Genomic DNA, 20072 nt, shown 5'->3' with positions numbered 1-20072 from the left:
AGTAGGTAGTTTGGGGATTAATGAAACAGAAGCAACGAAAGGCATACTGCACCAGACGTGCTTTGGGAAAGACAAAGGCAGAGAAAGTAATCGCAATGGAAAAGGACTGTAGGGAGAAGCCAACACCGTTCCTTGATTCTCTTTTGCAATACTACAGGCACAGTCAATGCACAGGCCAGAGTTCTGGTGCATGTACACACATAGCACGAAGGGGAGAAGAGCTTCAAACGCTCAGGAACGCATGGTAGACGTGTGCCAGGGAACCATCACCGCTGCATGTTTCAGATGCCCCCTTCCCTTTACTCTTTCTGCGTAGAGGAGCGAAGCACAACTGCCACTCAGAATGTGAATGAGTTCTTCTGTCATGATCAGATATGCTTTTTTTTTATCACTCCTGATACCTGTGAAGTACAGTAGCCCCAGTGCCCAAACCTGAACTGTAGCAGGTGAGAATGAGAAGGCCAATAATAGACTTGAAGCAGATTGCCGCAGCCCAGGAACAGTGTTGGCCTAGGATTCTTCAGCACCCAGTAGCGCCTGCTTTGAGGAGGGTGCACCTCTTTCTCTCGCTTTCGGTTTCAGCGCTAGAGCAATAGTCTGGCAGACTGAACAGGTCTCCTGTGGAGCATGCTATGAAAGGGCCCCTCAGGGAGCAAGCTATGAAAATGGGATGGCCTCTAAACATGAGCAGGAATTTGATAAAGCCCAGGGAACAAAATTCATTATTCCTCCTTCATTTTATAACGACATACTCTGCAATTCACTAAGCTGCCTCTTAAATGAGAGCCAGCCTTGTTCCGCATTAGGAAAGTAGTGGCCAATGGCAAAAATGTGCATTAGAGACTTAATAAGGGAAGTAATGGGTGACTGTGAAGTACAAACACAGCAAGAATGTGAATGTACACTTTACAACAAATCCTAGAGAACAAAGGCTGTGATTTATTGTATTTATACTACTACAAACTATAATAAAAATAAAAGCTTTGGATAATTGAAAAAAGTCTTATTTTCTTTTTCACGAGGCAGGTTAATAATTTTTTTAGAGATACCTACTGCCCTGAATGACTGAGGCCATTTTCGGCTTGTTAAACAAAGTAAGAGAGAAGCCACACATCCCAAAATAAACTATAAAAATAGATTGCTATTGATTTAGTACCCTTCCTAAAATGGTTTCCTTAAGGAACGTGAAACAAAATAAGCCTAATACAGCAACAATAGTTGCTGGGAGGTAGAAGAGGAGGAAAGGTTTTAACCTAAGACAACTGTCCTCATTTTTTTCTTTCTTTTTGGGGGGCGGAGAGGGGGGTGACTTGCATTTTGTGTTTCCTGCAGTTCAATAAATAGTTATTTTATAAACCCTCCTATGCATAAAGATTAGAAGTTATTTGGTCTTTTCACCCATCTTACACAAGTCTTTTCCCACAAGAATGACAACTTTGCAGGGGGAAAAATGTGTTCAATCTGCATGTTTGAGTAGTATCAGCAGACAAGTAATAGAGACACTAGGCAGATTAGCATAATCAATACACAATTTACAGAGCTATCCAGACAGAACAGAAGTGATATGTGTATGCCATTATTTTAGCATCTACAAATTACAGTAATTTCGGGAGGTATCTTTATGCATTTTCTCTCCTCCGCCTCTGTGCATGTAAAGCTAATAAGAGGCACAGACTGCCCCCACCCACCCCCTCCACCCTTCAAAGAGAGAAGACACATTTCAGAAAGACACTTAAGAACAGGAAATATATGTTAACTCCCCTCACTTTCAGGATGTTGAATGGGAGATGAGAATATTTCACTGTTTAAAATAAGGGTTCTTGATTAATGCAAACCTGCAACTCACTGAAAACAGAGCTTGAAGTGAGGCTTAACGGCAGGATCAAGGACCCAAACAAAGCAGACCACACTAGCAGTGCTGAAGCAGGAACATGCCAAATCTTTCCAATCCCTTAATTCTGGACTAGGAATTTAGAGCAGACATTACACCGCCCCTTCTCTTCGCTGTTGCAGACTGAAACATGCCTAAAATTTAGCTACTTTGGTCACAATACTAGCTAACATTAACTAGCGTTGATAGAAATTTACCTATTAACCATATGGTGGTTGCTTTAAAAGTTAACATCCCTAGTTCTAGGTGTAGGGCAGGGATACCCATATGATGCTCTCCACATGTTTTTAGGCTACATCCTATCATCTCTGGCAATGATGGCTGGGGCTAATGGAATTTGGGAGTCCCAACAGCTGGAGGCACTATGTTGGCTACCCTTGGTTTAGGGCATATTTCAACAATTTGGGTCTTATAAGATTATAAGTAAAGGTGGCTGTGTACTGCAGAGCTGATTTAGTAGCAAAATGGCTTGTACTGACATCCAGGGAAGGACTGACCAATTGACAATGGAGCAGATACCGTTAAGTTTCATCAGAATACATAACCATTTGAAGGCACAATAATATGCAAAAATGCAATTTAAGATGGACATATGTCTTAAGAGTTCTTTGACTCAGAACTAGAAATCTTGAGCAAAGGAGCAAGCTGCTTTTGAAAGCTGTTGGTTTGCTCTCAGTCTGACCAAGCAATGCTGAATGAGATACAAAATATGTGTTTCATATTGGTGTGGGCTTGCAGTGTAACCACCTGTTAATAATCTATAAAGAAATAAAGTGGGGCGCTGGGGATGGGGTGTTCAACTCTATTGGGTAGTCCCAGCTTTTAAAAGCAGGGACTTGGTTACAGCTGAGCCATGTCTGTAGAAATTCAGGGGGCTTTCCTGGATTAGATGAAGTCCAGATCATAGCAGTAGTAACCTACTTCATAAGGTGATAACAATTATACACACAGACACAGAATTTCCATTTTTTAAAAGTTGCCAGTTGTAAAGGGGTGGTGGTTGAGGCAGTAGCAAGCGTTCAAGGAGTTGCCAGTCTTTTCTGCCATCCTGGACTAAGACAATGAATTTAAAATGCTCTTAACCCTTAAGCAATAAACAAGCCATTTAATTCTTCTCTATATGCTATTTGTTCTCTAATCCTACCTAACCACTAGACACATAAAACATATACTCTTATTCTGTACTCAAGGAAGAAATGGCCAAAATACAATTGCACTGGATCATATCTGTATTAATGAATAATCAAGTCCAGTTCTGGTTCAAAACTCCAAGTACATTTAATGCGCACACAGCTCTCACACGATATGTTTGCTGAATATGTAAGACTCTGGTGTTTTTTTAAAAGATATTTATTGAGTTTTTCCACCTTTATACATTAAAAAATCAAAAAAACAAAAAAGTTAAAAACACATAAAGTTTACAATCCTTGTTTTCAATAACATATTTCCCTGACTTCCCCACACCTCCCCTTCTTATATTCCAATTCAAATTGTTAATTCAACAAGTTCTTGTCCCCAATTTTTGACCTTTTTATATTTAATTCATTTTTCAAAAAAACCAATTTTAACTTATAAACATCAGTATTTAAACATCAGTGCTCATTCTTAAAACTTTTTTCTAAAGTCGACCCAAATTCCCTTCCACGAATTCCCCAATTTTCATACTAATAACAAAACAAAATTAAAAAAACAGATTATAATTCTGCGCCCTTTGGATTCCCAACCCCCCCCCTTTCCCGGTTTCAATCCCCAACAAATGTCCATCAAATGTCCATCAGTCTTAGTCTACTATCAGCCTGGAGACCTCACGTCCGAGGCTCTTAATTCTCTCTCAATTCCTCTCTGCCGGTTTTTTTGGTAGTTCTTAATATTAAACACCAGATCTCGGAGAAGCTCTGTCCCGATAGGGTCCATATTTCTTCCAGCCAGACCTCCATACTTAAAAGTGGAGCCCGAATCTTGTTTCTTACTCCTTTTAAGTCCAAATATCCCAAAAGCTCCAACTTTCACCTTAATCAAATTTGTAATCCATAGGTCTTCAGATCTCCACATAAGGAGATCTCTCCATTCTTCAATCTTCAATTCAAAACAGATTTTCATCATCCAGTACTTATTTTTCTTTGTAGCCATCATGGCTCTGGCTCTCCTTTGTCATCTGCAACATTACATCTCCTCCTTCCTTTTCCTCAGAAACAACATATATCTCTTTCTCCACACTCTCAAATCTTTCAAGTTTCTCTTCTTGTCCAGCTGCATGGACTTCATGAGTCAAGTCCTTATCAAATTCAATGAATTTGTTTACTGTTAAGTCCAGAGTTGCAACATTTGTAGCCAAAACATCAATTTGGCCTTGTAACTTTCCCAAGAGAAGAAACACTCTGTCCAATTTAGCTTGAATTTTTCCTCCTTCAGCCATTCTTGTAATGTCCCAAAATCCCCTCTAGAGGGATTTTGGTTACTTTATCTTCCTTCCAGTTCAAATCCAAAAATCAAGTTAGTTTGTATCAGTTCTTCCTTGTTTTCAACAAAATATAACCAAATTGTAGCAAATATATCCAGCAGAGACAGCAGAAACAAAGTTCTCTTTTTCCTTCTTGACAGCTAATTTGACTGCTGTCAAACTCTTCTATATCTCCTCAACAGGCTCTCTCGCGGATCACTCCTGGGTCCGGGGGGGTGGCACTTCAGCTCTCAAAATTAGCTCTTGTCCTCCAGTGAAATTACTTATACTGCCAAATCGTGAAATTAATGTCATTTACCCAATAAAGAAGAAGAAATTCTCTCGACCTTAGTTAGCTAGTCCTTGCTTTAGATTATTTATAAGACGGGGAGACGGACTTCCTGTTTGTGCCTTCCCCGATCGTGCCTAATTCAAAAAAAAAAAAAATTCTTTACAAATCCAATTTCCGTATTACTCACGGGTTGTTGCATTTAGAGTCCAATTGTTCACAAGAAGAAGTCAGCGCTCTCCGACCATGGCATGCGGCTTCACTCCGCAGGAGAAGCAGTCGACTCTCAGCACCGCGCCGCTCACCCCGTCCCCCGTTCCGAAGCCTTTAAAAAGGCTCCTTCACGGGTCGGGGGGGCACAAATGGTGCCCGCCGAGTCACCAGGTTCACAGGCTTCAGCGCCTGTGATTTCTGAGGCTCCCCGCGTCGCCGCAGCGGCAAGACCCGGATCCTGCGGAGCCGATTCCCTCCGGAGCTCGGAGGGAATCCGCCATTAGCCGATGGCGCTAACCCGGAAGTAAGACTCTGCACTCAACTTCAAACTAGGAAAAAACTGTTGGATCAGGTTCTGAATATTTTTCTTTAAAAAAGGTGTTAAAAGAAGAAAAACTTAAAAGGTCTTATATATTTCTAAACTGAATATAGAGCGACTCTCATACCACACAAGAACATTAACAAAGCCAATAACCAAGACCAGATACCGCTAGAATTACACCAAACTCTCATAAATATTTTCATAAATATTTTTTTAAAAAACATTACAATTTGAAGGCTCAATTCCACTTACTACTAATTCCACTTACTACTACTGATGATGCCCTTGGTGGCATCATCAGCCAGTTCCCTTCAACTGATCCATATTCAGTTTAGAGGCATAATTTCTCCTCTCATACGTATTACTTTACCTTAAGAACAAAACTGTGAACTATCAGGTTAACATCCCCGACCCTACCCCCAAAAAAGAACTCTGAGATGGATATTCACAGCCTGATGAGGCTGTTTTATAGTAGTAATTTTATGAGAAGCATAGTGACCTATACTTGCAAACATAGTTGAAAGGATAGCTTAAAGGTTTTGCACCACGGATATACCTTTGGTTAGATTCCTTTAGTACATTTAGTAGTACTTCAAATCAGTGTGTTCGTGTCTATTCATGTTTTAAGGGTTTCACAATTATTTATGTTAAGATCACATCAGGCAAATTGGCTGGTCCTTGAAGAAGGCCCCAATCTGCTTCTCCAAGACTGAGGTCTGCAACTCAGCCAGCCCAGCCACAAGCTGGGGAGATCCTATCACAGACTCACCCAGTTTACTGGGATAAGACTAAGAAGTCCATGGCTGCTGTTACTGGAGAAGATCCTGACCTTGAAAATGGCATGGTAGAACTCCTCAGGAAGACCTTGCTACTACTCCAATCCCTTGAGGAAACTTCATGGAATTCTGTTGAAAACAGATACGTGCCCCAAGACTAAAAACCAGTTATGTAGCCAAGGCTAACCAACAAGTTCACAGGATACTACCCAGAGGAAATTAGGTAAGTTCAAATCCCATTAAGATGTATGGAATTTAAGCACACAGTTGGGTTCGATTTTAATTAGCATCTAATGTTCTCTGGATTCCCCCAAAATACTCTATCCACTGAACCACACACGCTGAAGTTGATTATCATTAGGGTTTCAACCAATTAAAGATATTTCAAGCAACTAACTGTTTTGCTTTTAAGTGAACGACAAATGGATTAATTGGTTACAATAAAATCACAAGTATCTTGGTAAACGTCATGTGTTGAGGTTGAAAAATGACCATGACATGGAAAACATCACCTGTTTGTTAAATGCACTGCTTTAATTAAGAAAAGTAGGTAAGCAGTTTATAAAAAAAGATACCTTCAGCATCAAAACACTGTCATAAGGAAACTCAAAAACCACCCATTCAGCAGCAAAATAAGTATACACATAAATGAATCTCTTCACACATTCGCACACACAGCAAACTCATTCATATTACCTACAGTCAAAAATCTTATCAATCCTGCACAGCTAAGATCAGCAAAGCCCACCAACGACTTATGACACCCTATCAGTAGCTCAATACACTCTGCTTTAGCGACTTCACTACCTGTCAAGTTCTTGTCAGGTCACAATAAGATCCACTTCAGTTGTGTTCAGATTGGTGGATCACAAATTGTGGATTTCTCAGCTAGATCTATGAGTTAATTAAGCATATGTACATTGATTTATATGGAAGAGGAGTGTGTTTAATTATTTAGAAAATTCAGGACTTGTTGCTATTGCCATGATACTGCCTTTAATTAACATGGTGAGGGAGTTAATTTATGTGAAACAATTTGGCTCTTGTAATAGAAATGGGAAACCAGCACTTGATGGGGCTTGGGAAGAATACAACACTACCACGGCAAACCTCAGCCTTGTATGCCGCTTTGAGCTCCTTTGGGGGAAAAGGCAGAATATAAACTGAAAATACGATTATTAAACATGTTAACAGCTCTGTTTTATTTATACATATAACTTTCTTTGAAAGGGCTCAAATTGGCATACAGTGGTACCTCGGGTTAAGAACTTAATTCGTTCTGGAGGTCCGTTCTTAACCTGAAACAGTTCTTAACCTGAGGTACCACTTTAGCTAATGGGGCCTCCCGCTGCCGCCGCACTGCTGCCGCACGATTTCTGTTCTAATCCCGAAACAAAGTTCTTAACCCGAGGTATTATTTCTGGGTTAGCAGAGTCTGTAACCTGAAGCGTCTGTAACCTGAGGTGCCACTGTATATGGCTCTTCCTTTACCCATTTACATTCTACCGCAATCAATTCTAGTAAGCTAAGAAAGGAGTGGCAAATTTGTGAGCTTTCAATGGCCAGTGTAGTTATGGGTGACCAAGGACTCTAAACTTGCATCAGCAAACACCAGCAGGACTCATGGTTGGAAATGTGGCTTGATAAAACAGAGGGCATTACTGCAGCAACCTGAGAACAGTGCGCTCTAGGCATGTTGGCTTGGGTCTTAGGCTAAGTTGACCTAAGGAAGTAAAGTTTTCTAGCCCCTTGCAGCTAACTATACCTGAATAGGCTGAGCAACTGGGCAGCTGATCCCTGCAGAAAGCAGAGTTTATGTTTAAAGATCCTAAGCTTTATTTCCACATGTATGTACTTCATTTGCTCTCTCATCATAGCCCTGTGCAGAGATGGGGAACTGGATCAAGCCAGTGGGCCAGATCCCTATTCTCCACACCCATCCACAGGCCAACTTTGGCAGATGAGCAAGACCCATCCATTGTTCAATCATGGGACATCTTATTGATGTCAGCTGACTGGCACCTGTCTCCAAGTGCAAAGGAGGTTGCAATCTCCTTGTAAGATGTAGTTCCAGCATCAATCAGCTCATTGGCACTGGGAGGGAGAAAGGTTGTTTTCTGCTGCTCCAGAGAAGTGGACACGGAGCAATGGTTCCAAACTACAAGAAAGAAGATTCCACCTAAACATTAGGAAGAACTTCCTGACAGTAAGAGCTGTTCGACAGTGGAATTTGCTGCCAAGGAGTGTGGTGGAGTCTCCTTCTTTGGAAGTCTTTAAGCAGAGGCTTGACAACCATATGTCAGGAGTGCTCTGATGTTGTTTCCTGCTTGGCAGGGGGTTGGACTCGATGGCCCTTGTGGTCTCTTCCAACTCTATGATTCTATGAACCTGCCTTCAAGGAGGCTCCCTTATAAGTCCCTATCAGCTGATTTTCAGTTACAAGGAGTCTGTGCTGTGCTTTGGAATCTTCGCAATTCTGATAGATAGGGTTTGAATGAAGATAGTTGGGGTTTTGACCCGCTTTTCCAAACATTTCACTTCCCTTTGGCCAAGCCTCAACTTTTCCTGACCCACTCTTGATATCATATATGATGTCAGGTGCAGAGCAGGTGGGCATGGTTTGGCCAAAATGGTCTGAAGGACCTAATCAGACCTGTTGGCTGTTCTAAGGTATTTACATTCAGTCTCTGTATACAGAACACATTTCACACAGCTAACCAGGGGTAGTGGTGGGCAGCTTAACCAAAAAATGTTGAAACCAAGATCTGACGGCTGCGGAAAAGCTAAATTCCATTATAGGAATCATTTGGAAAGAAGTTAAAAATAAAACTGCTTTAAAAATGAGACTATAGAGGTACAGCATGACTATGGGATAGTGATCAGTTGCTGGGAATCACAGCTGGGGAGAGTATTGTTGCAGTTCAAGGCTGCTTGTGGGCTTCACACAGGCATGTGACTGGCCACCATGAGAACAGGATACTAGACTAAATGGACCTGATCTAGCAAGGTTCTTCTTCTGTTCTTAACAGAGCAATACAGCATTTGGTGTCCTGATCACCTCCATCTGACAAGCTAAAAGTAAGGGCAATTTTATTGATTCATTGATGTTCCTCTCCTGACACTGACAAATAAAGTATAATTAGTGGCACCTAAATCACAGAAAATACATATGAAGCATCCTGGTTTACAGGGCAAACTATGAGTGGTATTTATACTTACAGAAATCCTGCTGCAATTAATGAACATGACTCAGTTAAGGCCGTAACTTTCAATAGGTCTACTCTGAGTAAAACCTAGCTGACTATGTACTAAAGCATAAGGGTTATACGTGAAAGCAAGCATAGAGGACTACACTGCATATTGGAGAAACACGAATGGAGGAATGGTTTTAACGCCCTTCCTCACTGGCCCTCTTCCAACTCAAAACCCCTTCCTGCTTCACTTCTTCAACCAAAGCAGCTTTCCCCCCAAACAGGAGGTACAACAAAAGGTAAGAAGCCATAGGCACTCTTACGTAATACAGTATAGTGTAAACATAACTTTTATATGCCCGTGTGTGTGTGTGTGTGTGCTGCTTTATTGCCGCACCGAACCCTCAGTATCTCTGAGGTATTCCTGTACTTTACTTCCTCTTACTATTCGCATTCATACTTTAGTCTACAATCTCATTTAAGGAGTATCCTCTCCCCTTTAAACCCGAATGCATATATATTTTCTCGTACTGATCACAAAACTCAATCCATATATATACCTAATCTTCCACTCATTAGAACAAAAATGACAGTCCTACCCCACCAAAATAAAACGAGTTACAGTTAGAAGCATTTTTAAATCCTGGTGTCCTTGAACAGGTGCGGTCAGAATGCAATGTGAAATACGAATACAGAAGATGATTATTATCACAGTAGAAACCATAAAAAAGATTAAGGAGTGACACTACAAGTTAGAGACACTGTTGACAAATTTCAGTCGCTCTGACACCAAATTATCCCGTTCCTTAGACAGGTGTTGTTAACAAATCATGTTTCAGATCCTGGGCAAAGTAACAAAGACAAAAGGAAGGAATGCTCACTGAAAAATCTCCAATAAGAGCACCTCCTAAAGGCCAATAAAATAAAATAAAAACCCACTAAAATGCAATATGCAAATAATAGCAGGTGTCAGTAATAATAATAAATACTTGGTAATGTGAAGAATAAACAAAATACAAATATACCGTCTGCTAATAAATGTTTTAAAAATAAAGCATTGACAATGGCTCCCAGAGAGAAATGCACACCCACTTTGCCCCTGCCTGGTTCTATTAGCTGAGGCAGCACAGTAGCAAAGCAAAGGTCTGGCTTACTGTGTCATCTGAACCCAGGCTTGTGATTAAGCTCTTTCCTTCTTAACCACAAACTGTAGCCAAGAACAAACCTGGTTTATCTTAGCATTCCATGCAAATGTGGCCAATATCTTGCAAAGGAGTCATGCATGCTACCTAATTGCTGCAAAACTTATTGCTCAACCATACAGTGATCAGCTAGCCCATTTTTAGGGCCCTGATCATAAGAGTGCAAAAGAATCTTTAGAGGGAACATGGGGTGCATATCTGATTTGAATGACCTGACGTCCTGGCTGGGCGGGCAGAGGGCGTCACTGAGACAGACATCTAGGAATGAGGAGATATAAAAAGGCTACAGCTGGAAAATGTATCTAAAGGCATAAGGGATGTTCAAGTAACATTCTTGTACAGACCAGTTTTAGAAATAAAATAAAATAGAAGTAACTGTTGCAGAGTGAAAGGTCTTTTCAGCAACACGTTGCCACATACAATATTTATAATACAAACACGGACACAGGTAAATTCACCTAACCTATGAACAACCAGGACATTCCCCACCCACTTAGCATCAGTGTTGGCATGTGGTAAAGCAGAGGTGCAGAAACTTTAATGTTAAAGAACATAAATGCTCTGTGTTAGGAGATTTAGGGGGGTAGAATTTGCAAAATCATCAAGGATATGAATAGCCAATAGATATAATTCTAAACTGGAAAATAAATAAATAGAGCTCAGTTGGGGTCTGGGAGAATCCTGTACTACCACCCAAATTGTTTTGACACTCAAATTCTGTACTGATAATTATGCTACTAAATCACATTCTACAACTTAAGACGACATGTAAGTTTTAAGGATGAGAGTATCCAAATTAGGTGGCAATGCTGACATTCTTGTTAAAATGGCTTTTCTGGAGCTTTTAATACACCTGCTCAGAGAATTCTTATCCATTTGTTGTGCCCTTGAAAAGCAGGCTCCTGCTATGTCCCAAATGAAGTGTATTGAAGACTGCCGATATTGGGAAAATCAGAATAAAGTTTATATATGTAGTAAGGATGATAAGTCTAGGTAATACTACTGAAAAACTACATTCACTTAAAATGAAACACTATTTAAAATCTGGACTATGCCAGCAACAGAACTGTTATTCATTTGCCAGCAAAGTCAACCAACTCTACCACCCTCCATTAAAGTTAGCAATGTAAGGTTTGAAAAGTGGGTAATTGTCCATATTGAAATACTTAAAGTAAGTGTGGTAAAAGTAGTTGCATATGTTGTGCACACTCTAAAGTATGCATTTTCCAAACCACAGCACTTCTTCACTTTTAAAAATAACACACACACACACACACACACATGCCCAAGGTGGGGGGGAGGAATAGCAGCTCACTGGATTAAATGCCTTCTTCAAAGGGAAAGGGAACACCTAGAAGTACTGTATAAGGATAACATATTTATTTGCAAGGGACAGCTCTGTGATAACAGTACTGTACATGCTTTGCATGCTTCAACCCCCTGTATCTCCTTTTAAAATAACCAGATAGGAGCTGATATGAAAGACCTCTGCCTGTTGAACTGTTGACTGTCAGGAGTCAATACCGACCTAGATGAACAACAGTCCATCCAGATATAAAGACTGCTTCCTATGTGCTTTTAGTATTTTTTCAAGTTTTAAGATTTTGAGATCATTAGCCTCTGCTGTGGTATGGGTTAGGTTTTGTTCTTTTTACTGTATCGTTGGATGAGCTCTTCAGGAAATGTTTGCTTTGTATGTTGCGTTTCTCTTTTTTTATTTTGCCTCAATTTATTTTGCTCATTTGTATTATACCTTGGTGTTTTGCTTTGATACTTGGTTTGCATGGCATGCCAAACAAATGCCAGCAAATAATAATAATTTAAATAAAATAATGCCTACATTTTGGTTAGAATAATCCCATCTTCTATCACAATGAAGAAATAGGCTTTTCAATGCCCTTTTGCGCTCCAAGTGTGTGAGTGCATCAGCAGACATCCCAAATAGTTCCCCCCCCCCAACCACCAGCCAAGGAGATGCAGTCTGCCTTGGGTCACAGATTTTGGGGTACCAAAGTGCACTCAACTGTCCGTCATTTAATACTGAGGGTGGTACAGTTTAAATTTTATGTTATCAGTCTAAAATGTCTTGCCTTATACCAAAACATAAGAGCAAAACATGGAGTTTCTGTCCTCTCTCTGGAAAGCAGGAATACTAAATGGAAATGCAAACTATGAAGTATAGTAATAAAGATACTCGAAGTTTAGCTCAAGTCTTCTCCCCCCCCCCCTTTTGCTTCAACATAATCCCCAGGCATATAGCTAACTACTGCTTGATCATTATTCCGGCTCAAAGTAAAGCTACTGAAGTTTAGAAGGATTCACATCTTACAGAGTTTCTTTCATCTCCAATAATTACTAAACTAGCATAATTACTAATACTTGAGGTGAACTGTGATGCATGCTAAGAGCCCGACCTGCCTAAATTAGAGGGAGGTGTTTTAGTTTTTAAGTTTACAACTGTTCTCAATTTTCTAAGATTCACATCTTCTGTCAAACTTTCTCATTGGTCTCCTAAAACTTTCCTTCACCATTTGATTATGTTAAGGAGATAAACTAAAAGAATCTGCAGTCCCTGAATTTCAGATTTTTTGTAGCGACAGTATTGCTAAGTACATTTAAACGCCAGACATGCACACAACCAGAGGAAAACATGAACAAATAAGGCATACATAATTCTTGCTAAGCTGCATGTAGACCCCAAGGCAAAAAAATGAAACACAAGACCACATTTTCCTCCCAATGGGACCAATCCTGACCTTTGACAAAACAACAGGGGACAACAAAAAAATCAAAATACATATGGGGAAATACATCATGCTGAGATTTAAACTGCATTTGCAGTTTAAAAATAACATTCCAATATAATGCTATTTACACTGAAAATCACTCAAGTCACAAAGTATAATGGAACCCAAAAATCATCTTAGTTTTCCCATTTACATTTATTGCCACATTAATACTGACAGCACTAACAAGCTAACTTTTGGAGTCAAGTATTATTCTTTGAATTTCAACATTACAGCACAGAGTTTGTAACAGAGGAACTGATGTTATTAAGCTGTAAAGACTTGCAGCTCACAGCCCAAGAATTAAGGGGAAGCACAAAGCCATTCAAGAAATCCTGGATCAACATTGCAAATGTTATCTTTACATATTAGACGTATCGCAGTACAGACAAATTCAGCAACAATTCAGGGGGCAGTTACAAAATCTCTTAATTGTAAGATGCCTGTATGGCCCAATGGAAAAGAAGGCTCAGCTCATAACACTGGAAAATATATACTGTTCTTCAACCATTTTCATGAAGTTCTAGTTCCTGCTATACTGACACGAGAGATAGCAATTTGTGGACAAGATTTTCATACTTCCTTCCAGACATAAATAAAGGGTTGTCAGTAATGTGGGTCACTACAGTGCTACAGCAACACTCAAATCAGTCACTAACAGCCCAATGCAATGCCACAACTTGCTGTGTTAAACTTGCACCGTGAGATGGCTGAAGAAGGCGACCCATGTAGCTATGCTGGCACAGAACTATTATACTAGTAACCAAATCCAATCACCAAATCCGCCAGTGTGGTCCCATGAACAACGGCTATGATACAAGTGGAACTGGGGCTGGTAGGGCAAAATATTCAGCCAAAATATTAACAATTTAAACATTTTTAGTTATGATGAGTGTTATGTTGGCATCCTTAATATATCATTTGTCTTCAGGTGGGCAGATGGGGACCTACGACCATGTTGCAGCCTAACCTCAGGTGAATTACACTTGCAGCACTACAACCATACATATCTATGGTAAAGAATAATAATTAACAAGCTGATCCCAAATGCATGCTTAGGTTAAAGGTGGACCTGTGCTCTGAAAAAGTTGAAAGTTATATATCACAGGAAGCATTTGAACAGGCCTGGGGAGAACATGCAGAACATGCTACCCCACTTTCCTTACAAGCCAAAGGCAGTTGCTGCAGCAACAATGCTCTGTGCACCACTGAGGTCTGGAATACCTGTAGTAAATCTAATAATTTCAGATTGCTACAAATCATCAATAGTGACAAGGCAGATTAACATGTGTGTTGTGATACATCAACAAAGAAAGAGCGTAAACCGACAGCACATGAAAAGGGAACTACTATATAGTTGCCTGAATTTAAAGAATATTGTAAGACAGTTCTAATATGTAATTTTGCTTTGTACATGTGCCTGTACGCTTTCATGTTGACTATTCTCAATTTTGCCCAATTTTGGCTAGACACACAAAAAAGCAGTAATCTGCTTCAGCACAGATGTTTTTGGTTTACAGGCCAATTGGAATTTTATGAATTTTTGTCCCCTCCCTTTTAAGAATATAATGCTATAGTGCTCAGAAATTGGTCATTTCAGATAAAGTCATTTAGAACAACAGTATGAGATTGGGGATGGGCAGGTTTCAGGGATACTACCAACAGTAATTACTATTTTTGTCTATATGGAATTCCTTAGATTATATTATGAGTCAAGTAATCTAATGTCTTTTAATATCTAGTCAGTATGGTCTATTCTTTGAATGTCAATCTCCCTTCTGAGTTACTATTCCTAAATTAGAGTTCTCACTTCTGCGCTTTTCTATGCAAAATCTATTTTGGCTCTCTAGAATGTGTAAGAATGAAACAATATGTCTAAATATATAATTGGAAATAGAAAATATGTTTTTCAACATTTCCAACAATTCAGAAGTAAAAATATGGCTGAATTTTCTCAAACAGTACAATTCAGGGCCTTACTACGTAGTATTTTCAATATTGCTAAATAAATGCATGCTTTAGGCATGTTAAATGTAGTACATGGAGTAAAATACACTGTGTCCTTCATCAAGAAACATAAAATTAATAAAGCCTTATGAAACTGTGTCTGCATAACAGTACAATGAAACACATACTGCACTAGGGGAAATGTTTAAGTAATAGGAACATTTAAGTCTCAAATCATGTCAATATCCTCGTTATGGCTAATTTTACATCTACAATTTCCAGTGGTTATCCCTCAACAAGTAACTGGTGTAATAAACAGAACCTTATTTTGGTTCAAAAATTATGGCAGTGTATAAACATATTTACATCTCTATCCTAAACATACTTATTTGGAAATGATACTTGCTTTAAAAGTTCCATTGTACTCAATGGAATTTACTTTCAAAAGAAGTACCTTTTAGAATGCATGTACATTTTGGGGTATCTTTCCCCCATCCAGCAAGGAGGATCAATTTGGATGTATAAGTGGACATATAATTTTAAAAAATGTATAATTTCAAAAGACACAAGAAAAAAGCAAACAAGAAAAATAGGTCTGTAACACAGGCCACTGAATTATAGGAAAGCTAATCCTTTCCAATGGTGGCATTAAGCACTTGGAAGTATTCGTTCTTCCTTGCCTCCATTGCTTAGGAAATCCTAGGAAGAATTTCATACATGCAGAAAGGCCTATCTTGATCTTTGGTTACCAAGTATGAAAGTGGCAGGAAGGATACGACACTTGGACAACAATATTTAATGCTAGGTTTTCTTCAGGTAAGAACTGTATAGTGAAGAGTTCCCTGAAGAAATGGGATATATGACTAGGAGGGTGGGGAAGGGGGAGGGAATGGAGAAAAAGCACAGGTCAAGGTTGTCAAATCTCATGTCAAAAGCAACCTGTAGGTTCTGGCTTTTAAATTCCAAAAAATATATAATGCTTTAAAGCATTAGTGAATAAATAATGCTCTCACCCCTAGATACACTTGAATACATTCTTTCACAATTCATTTGCATACTTCTAAGTTTTTCATTGGGAAATGGTAGCCATGCTGTACAGTTATACTTCTCAGAGATTTTCACAACAAGCCACACACAAAACATTACGCTTGTATAGAATTCTGCTAAATGGTGCTATTAAAGTAATTAAACACAAGTTCAACAGCCACCATATCCCGCCCCACTCGCCATTCTCCCCAGCCAATAATCGTGATGAAGAACAGGTTTATTTTAAATAAATACATTTTACAAAGAGCAAGAACATGAAGTTTGTAAAATCCATAGCTTGACTGTAATTTACTTACTATTAGTAATATTCCAAACCAAATTGCCATTTTGATAATATACCTGCCTAATGTCACCACTACCCTGGAATGCAAGTTTCAAATCAGGCTAACAGAAGTGTCAATAGTACAAAAAAGCCTCTTTCCCCCCTTCCATTAAACAAATAGACTGGAGCCTCAGGACCTTTATTTCATGATAATTTTACTTAAGCCAGACACTGATCCAAATTTAATTTGTAGACTACAGATTAGCACCCCTATCCTAACACTTTTTTGGCACTATTAATGTTTACTTAATAGTTTTTGTTGATTCACAGTCAACACTCATTGATTATGGTAGCTTTTTACAATGTATCTCACATGACTGGTTTGCCGCTGAAAAGTTTGTAACTGCATTTTTAGCTATAGTTGTTGTTTATTTCTAAATGATTTGGCCATTATTCATTTTACATTAAGAAAACTATCTTAGGCTGCAACACTAATCCAACTTTCCTGGTATAAACCCCACTGAATTAACTTACTTCTGAGCAGACTTCGTTAACCTTGTGATGTAAGGCTAGGAACATAAGCACAATTAATTGGAAGTCCCATTAAAAGAAATATAACTTACTCCTGAGTAGACATGGCTAGCAGATTGGGCTCTAAATTAGAACCACACTAACATTATTAAACTGTACCAAATATTTATGATTCAGCTCAAATCTGCACCTTCCTAATTGAAAACAAAGATGCATGTGATTTGTTTTTTTTTTAAGTGCTGAAAGCAAAATACTTAAGCTCTCAACTGCCTCAGTACTCCAAAGTCATATTTTCCTTTGAATAAGGCCAGCCAGCTCAAAAATGGACAATAACAAAGAAAAAATATTCAGCTGAATGGAAAAGAATATTAATTTATGTAGCAACAATCTAAATATTGCATCAACCATGATACTTCAGATGACATTAGCATGCATTATGATTAAAGGGGATAATGAGTAGAATAATGTATAGGAATGTGTAACCTATGCATTTAAATAAGCCACTGCTTGTTTCGGTCAATACTTACTGTCAATGACATTGGGATACTTCTCTCTGCTCATAGGCTGTTGATACAGACCAAAGACTATATTTTATATGAGCACACAGAAAACTGAAGCTACATCTTTATTTTAATTAATAATTTTCTTTACCAAAAAGCCTTTTGGAAAATAAGTGTTTTGTTTCCACGAGGAGATTTTTTAAAAAGTTATATATATATACTATTTTGGCGTAAGTACAACTGTGCATCATTTATCGGTTAACTTTGCATGCTCAGCCAGTTCTTAAAGATTCACAAGTATAATAATGAGGGGCTTTTTCCAACTCAATTTCTTTTCTACATCTCCCCATAAATTTAACCAATTGATGACTTTATTTATTGGCCATAAAAAATTGCTTGCATGTAAATTAATCCTCTTTAGGGAAGCTATCAGGAAATAAACATATGCACAATCAACAGAACTCTCATTGTAAAGTCATTTTAAAAGGTAGCTGAAGAACATCAAATTCATTCCTTACAAGCTGTCAGACTAAAGCATCAATGAACTGTATAAACTTCAGTCAACCAAAAACTATATATGGGTCAAAATCAAATGTGGGGAAGCAAGTTTAATATACACTGCTAGGGAGATGTGGAGAATTGGAGTGAATAGGAGGGTGCATGCTGCTTGAAGCTTTGGATCAGGTCTCCGAGAGGTAAACTTTTGGAATGAGTTTTTATACCAGCCAAACAAATCACTATTGTCCTGGCCTGTCTATGTAAACAGGCTGACCTTACTGCCCCCTCACAACCAATGTGTTTCACTGACTTCAACCTAGCAAAACCTGGTTTACCATACAGAATTAGGCCTAGTACTTTTATGTAAGTCACCTATTAATTCAGTCACATCCCAAACTCATTCCAGCCGTGTTTACAGGCCAACTTTCCAAAACTTCAGATACTGTCTTCACACACACACACCCATGCCCTAATATGACACGTAAGCCACCACCAGTGTCCTCACATCTTTCAGCCTAGGACAGGAGAGAAACTCTAGCTCTTTTGTCAACCTTTTGTATTTTATTACCTCCAGTAGCAGAGAGATCGAGTAGTAGCCTTTCTCTTCACAGCAAAAGGGCACACACAAAAACTACAAGGAGCTGTGTTGGATTTCCACCTACAGTTGCTGAGGTGGAAGAAATTTAGTGATGGGGGGTGGGCTGTGGAAGGGCAAGTCCTGTTATGATAGTATAGGTCAACTGTCAATATGACTGAGAAGGTCTACGTGAATTGGATGGGGATGCTAGCAACAGTAGCAGTGCGAGAACGAAATGAGGTGGAGGGGGGGGCAAGGAAGGAAAGAAAGATATGAGTATTTACAACAGATTTTTGAAGAAGGGAATCCTAGACGATTGCTGCTGGCAGCACCAATCTGAGGGACACGTGACAGCGTCCTAGATGGGGCGGAGAAGGATGACTGAGGGAGGCCAGCATGTCAAGACCACTGGGCTGAAAGAGGGAGGCAGCACAGACCAAATCTCCCCAGGACATTCCTGTGGCCCAGCCACATTCTCACAAGCCGCCCTTTGTCCTCACTTCTGGGCCTTTGCTCTTTCCTCCTCAGGGCTGATTCCTGTGTGTATATTACTTGAGGCTCCTGCGCATTCCCCCCCCCTTTCTTCATAGGCTCCCCTCCCCTCAGCACCCCTCAACTCTGGTTCTCAAATATCAATTCCACCCCCACCCATCTTCTAAGCCCTCCCTCCCCCTAAAAAAAAAAGTGGAGGGGGGGAGGTTTCACGTGATCTGCTCCACCATCACCCCCACCCCCCTCCCACATTCCAGCACACAGCTCCAGCTCCAGGAACTCCAGCCTCCGGATCAATAAGAACTTCCATTCTGTTTCCCTTCCTCTACTCCACCACCACATTCCAGCAAATCCCACCCACTTCCCCCCCTCCCCGTTTAAAAAAACTTCCTTCTCCAGCTGGGACAAACACAAACTGGACTCCCCCCCCCCATTTCTTAAGCTTGCAAGAAGTTATCTGACCAACTCCTATGGTATCATCAGAAACACGCACACACTCACATGCAGCGTATATTGTTTGCTTGTTCATGGGACAGAACCCAAAGGAGGACTCCTGGCCCTATAAGATGCTGAGGTGTTTCACTTTGGGGGCATGCCTTCTTTTAACAAAACAAAAAACAAAAAAGCCACCTTTTTCCATGAGTTTCAGAAGCTCTGCGGGGGCGAGAGAAGTGAAAAATCCATGCAGCACTTGGAAAGAGAGCAGGAAGCGGGGAAAGGCTTACAAGCATTTAACGTGCATTGTGGTGTTGGGTTTTTTAAAAAACTTTCCCACTACGATTTCAAGGAGGGAAGTGCGGGGACCGCGTTAAAGAGAAGAGAGTTTTGCTTTTTTTTTTAAAGTGCCCCCTTCCTTCCTTCCCAGCTCACGACTCTTGCCTGAGTGTGTGTGTGTGTGTGTGTGTGTGTGTGCACGCGCGCTCCGCCCGTCCCCCCCCCCTTTCGCAATTCTTTGGTTCACTCTGGATCAGGAACGATAAAATTAAGGGGAATCTCAGTTCCACTCCGAGCCAGTCAGTCAAAGTCTCGCACAGACACACGCAAACACAAGCCAGACCTCGCAGCAGCAGCAGCACAGCCTGGCTCTTAAGAGCTACAAACGGTGGCA

At 39.9% G+C, this 20072-nt stretch overlaps 1 protein-coding gene across 9 annotated transcripts in view; it reads right to left on the bottom strand.

Moving 5' to 3' along the window:
- The window catches only part of ZNF521 (zinc finger protein 521), a 291423-nt gene that overhangs the window by 269543 nt on the left and 1808 nt on the right, over nucleotides 1-20072 (bottom strand). The window contains exon 2 of one of the 9 annotated variants that reach the window (XM_053396355.1): nucleotides 17425-17461. The exons of the other annotated variants lie outside the window; for them this stretch is intronic. Within the exon in view, the coding sequence (XP_053252330.1) occupies nucleotides 17425-17458 (34 nt within the window). The 5' untranslated portion in view covers nucleotides 17459-17461. The remainder of the gene's footprint in view (nucleotides 1-17424; nucleotides 17462-20072) is intronic. 9 annotated transcript variants of the gene reach the window in all.

The sequence above is a fragment of the Podarcis raffonei genome, chromosome 7 (genome assembly GCF_027172205.1).
Source record: "Podarcis raffonei isolate rPodRaf1 chromosome 7, rPodRaf1.pri, whole genome shotgun sequence".
NCBI classification, from domain to species: domain Eukaryota; kingdom Metazoa; phylum Chordata; class Lepidosauria; order Squamata; family Lacertidae; genus Podarcis; species Podarcis raffonei.
The sequence above is the reverse complement of the archived record's forward strand: the minus strand, read 5'-3'. Positions and strand labels throughout refer to the sequence as shown.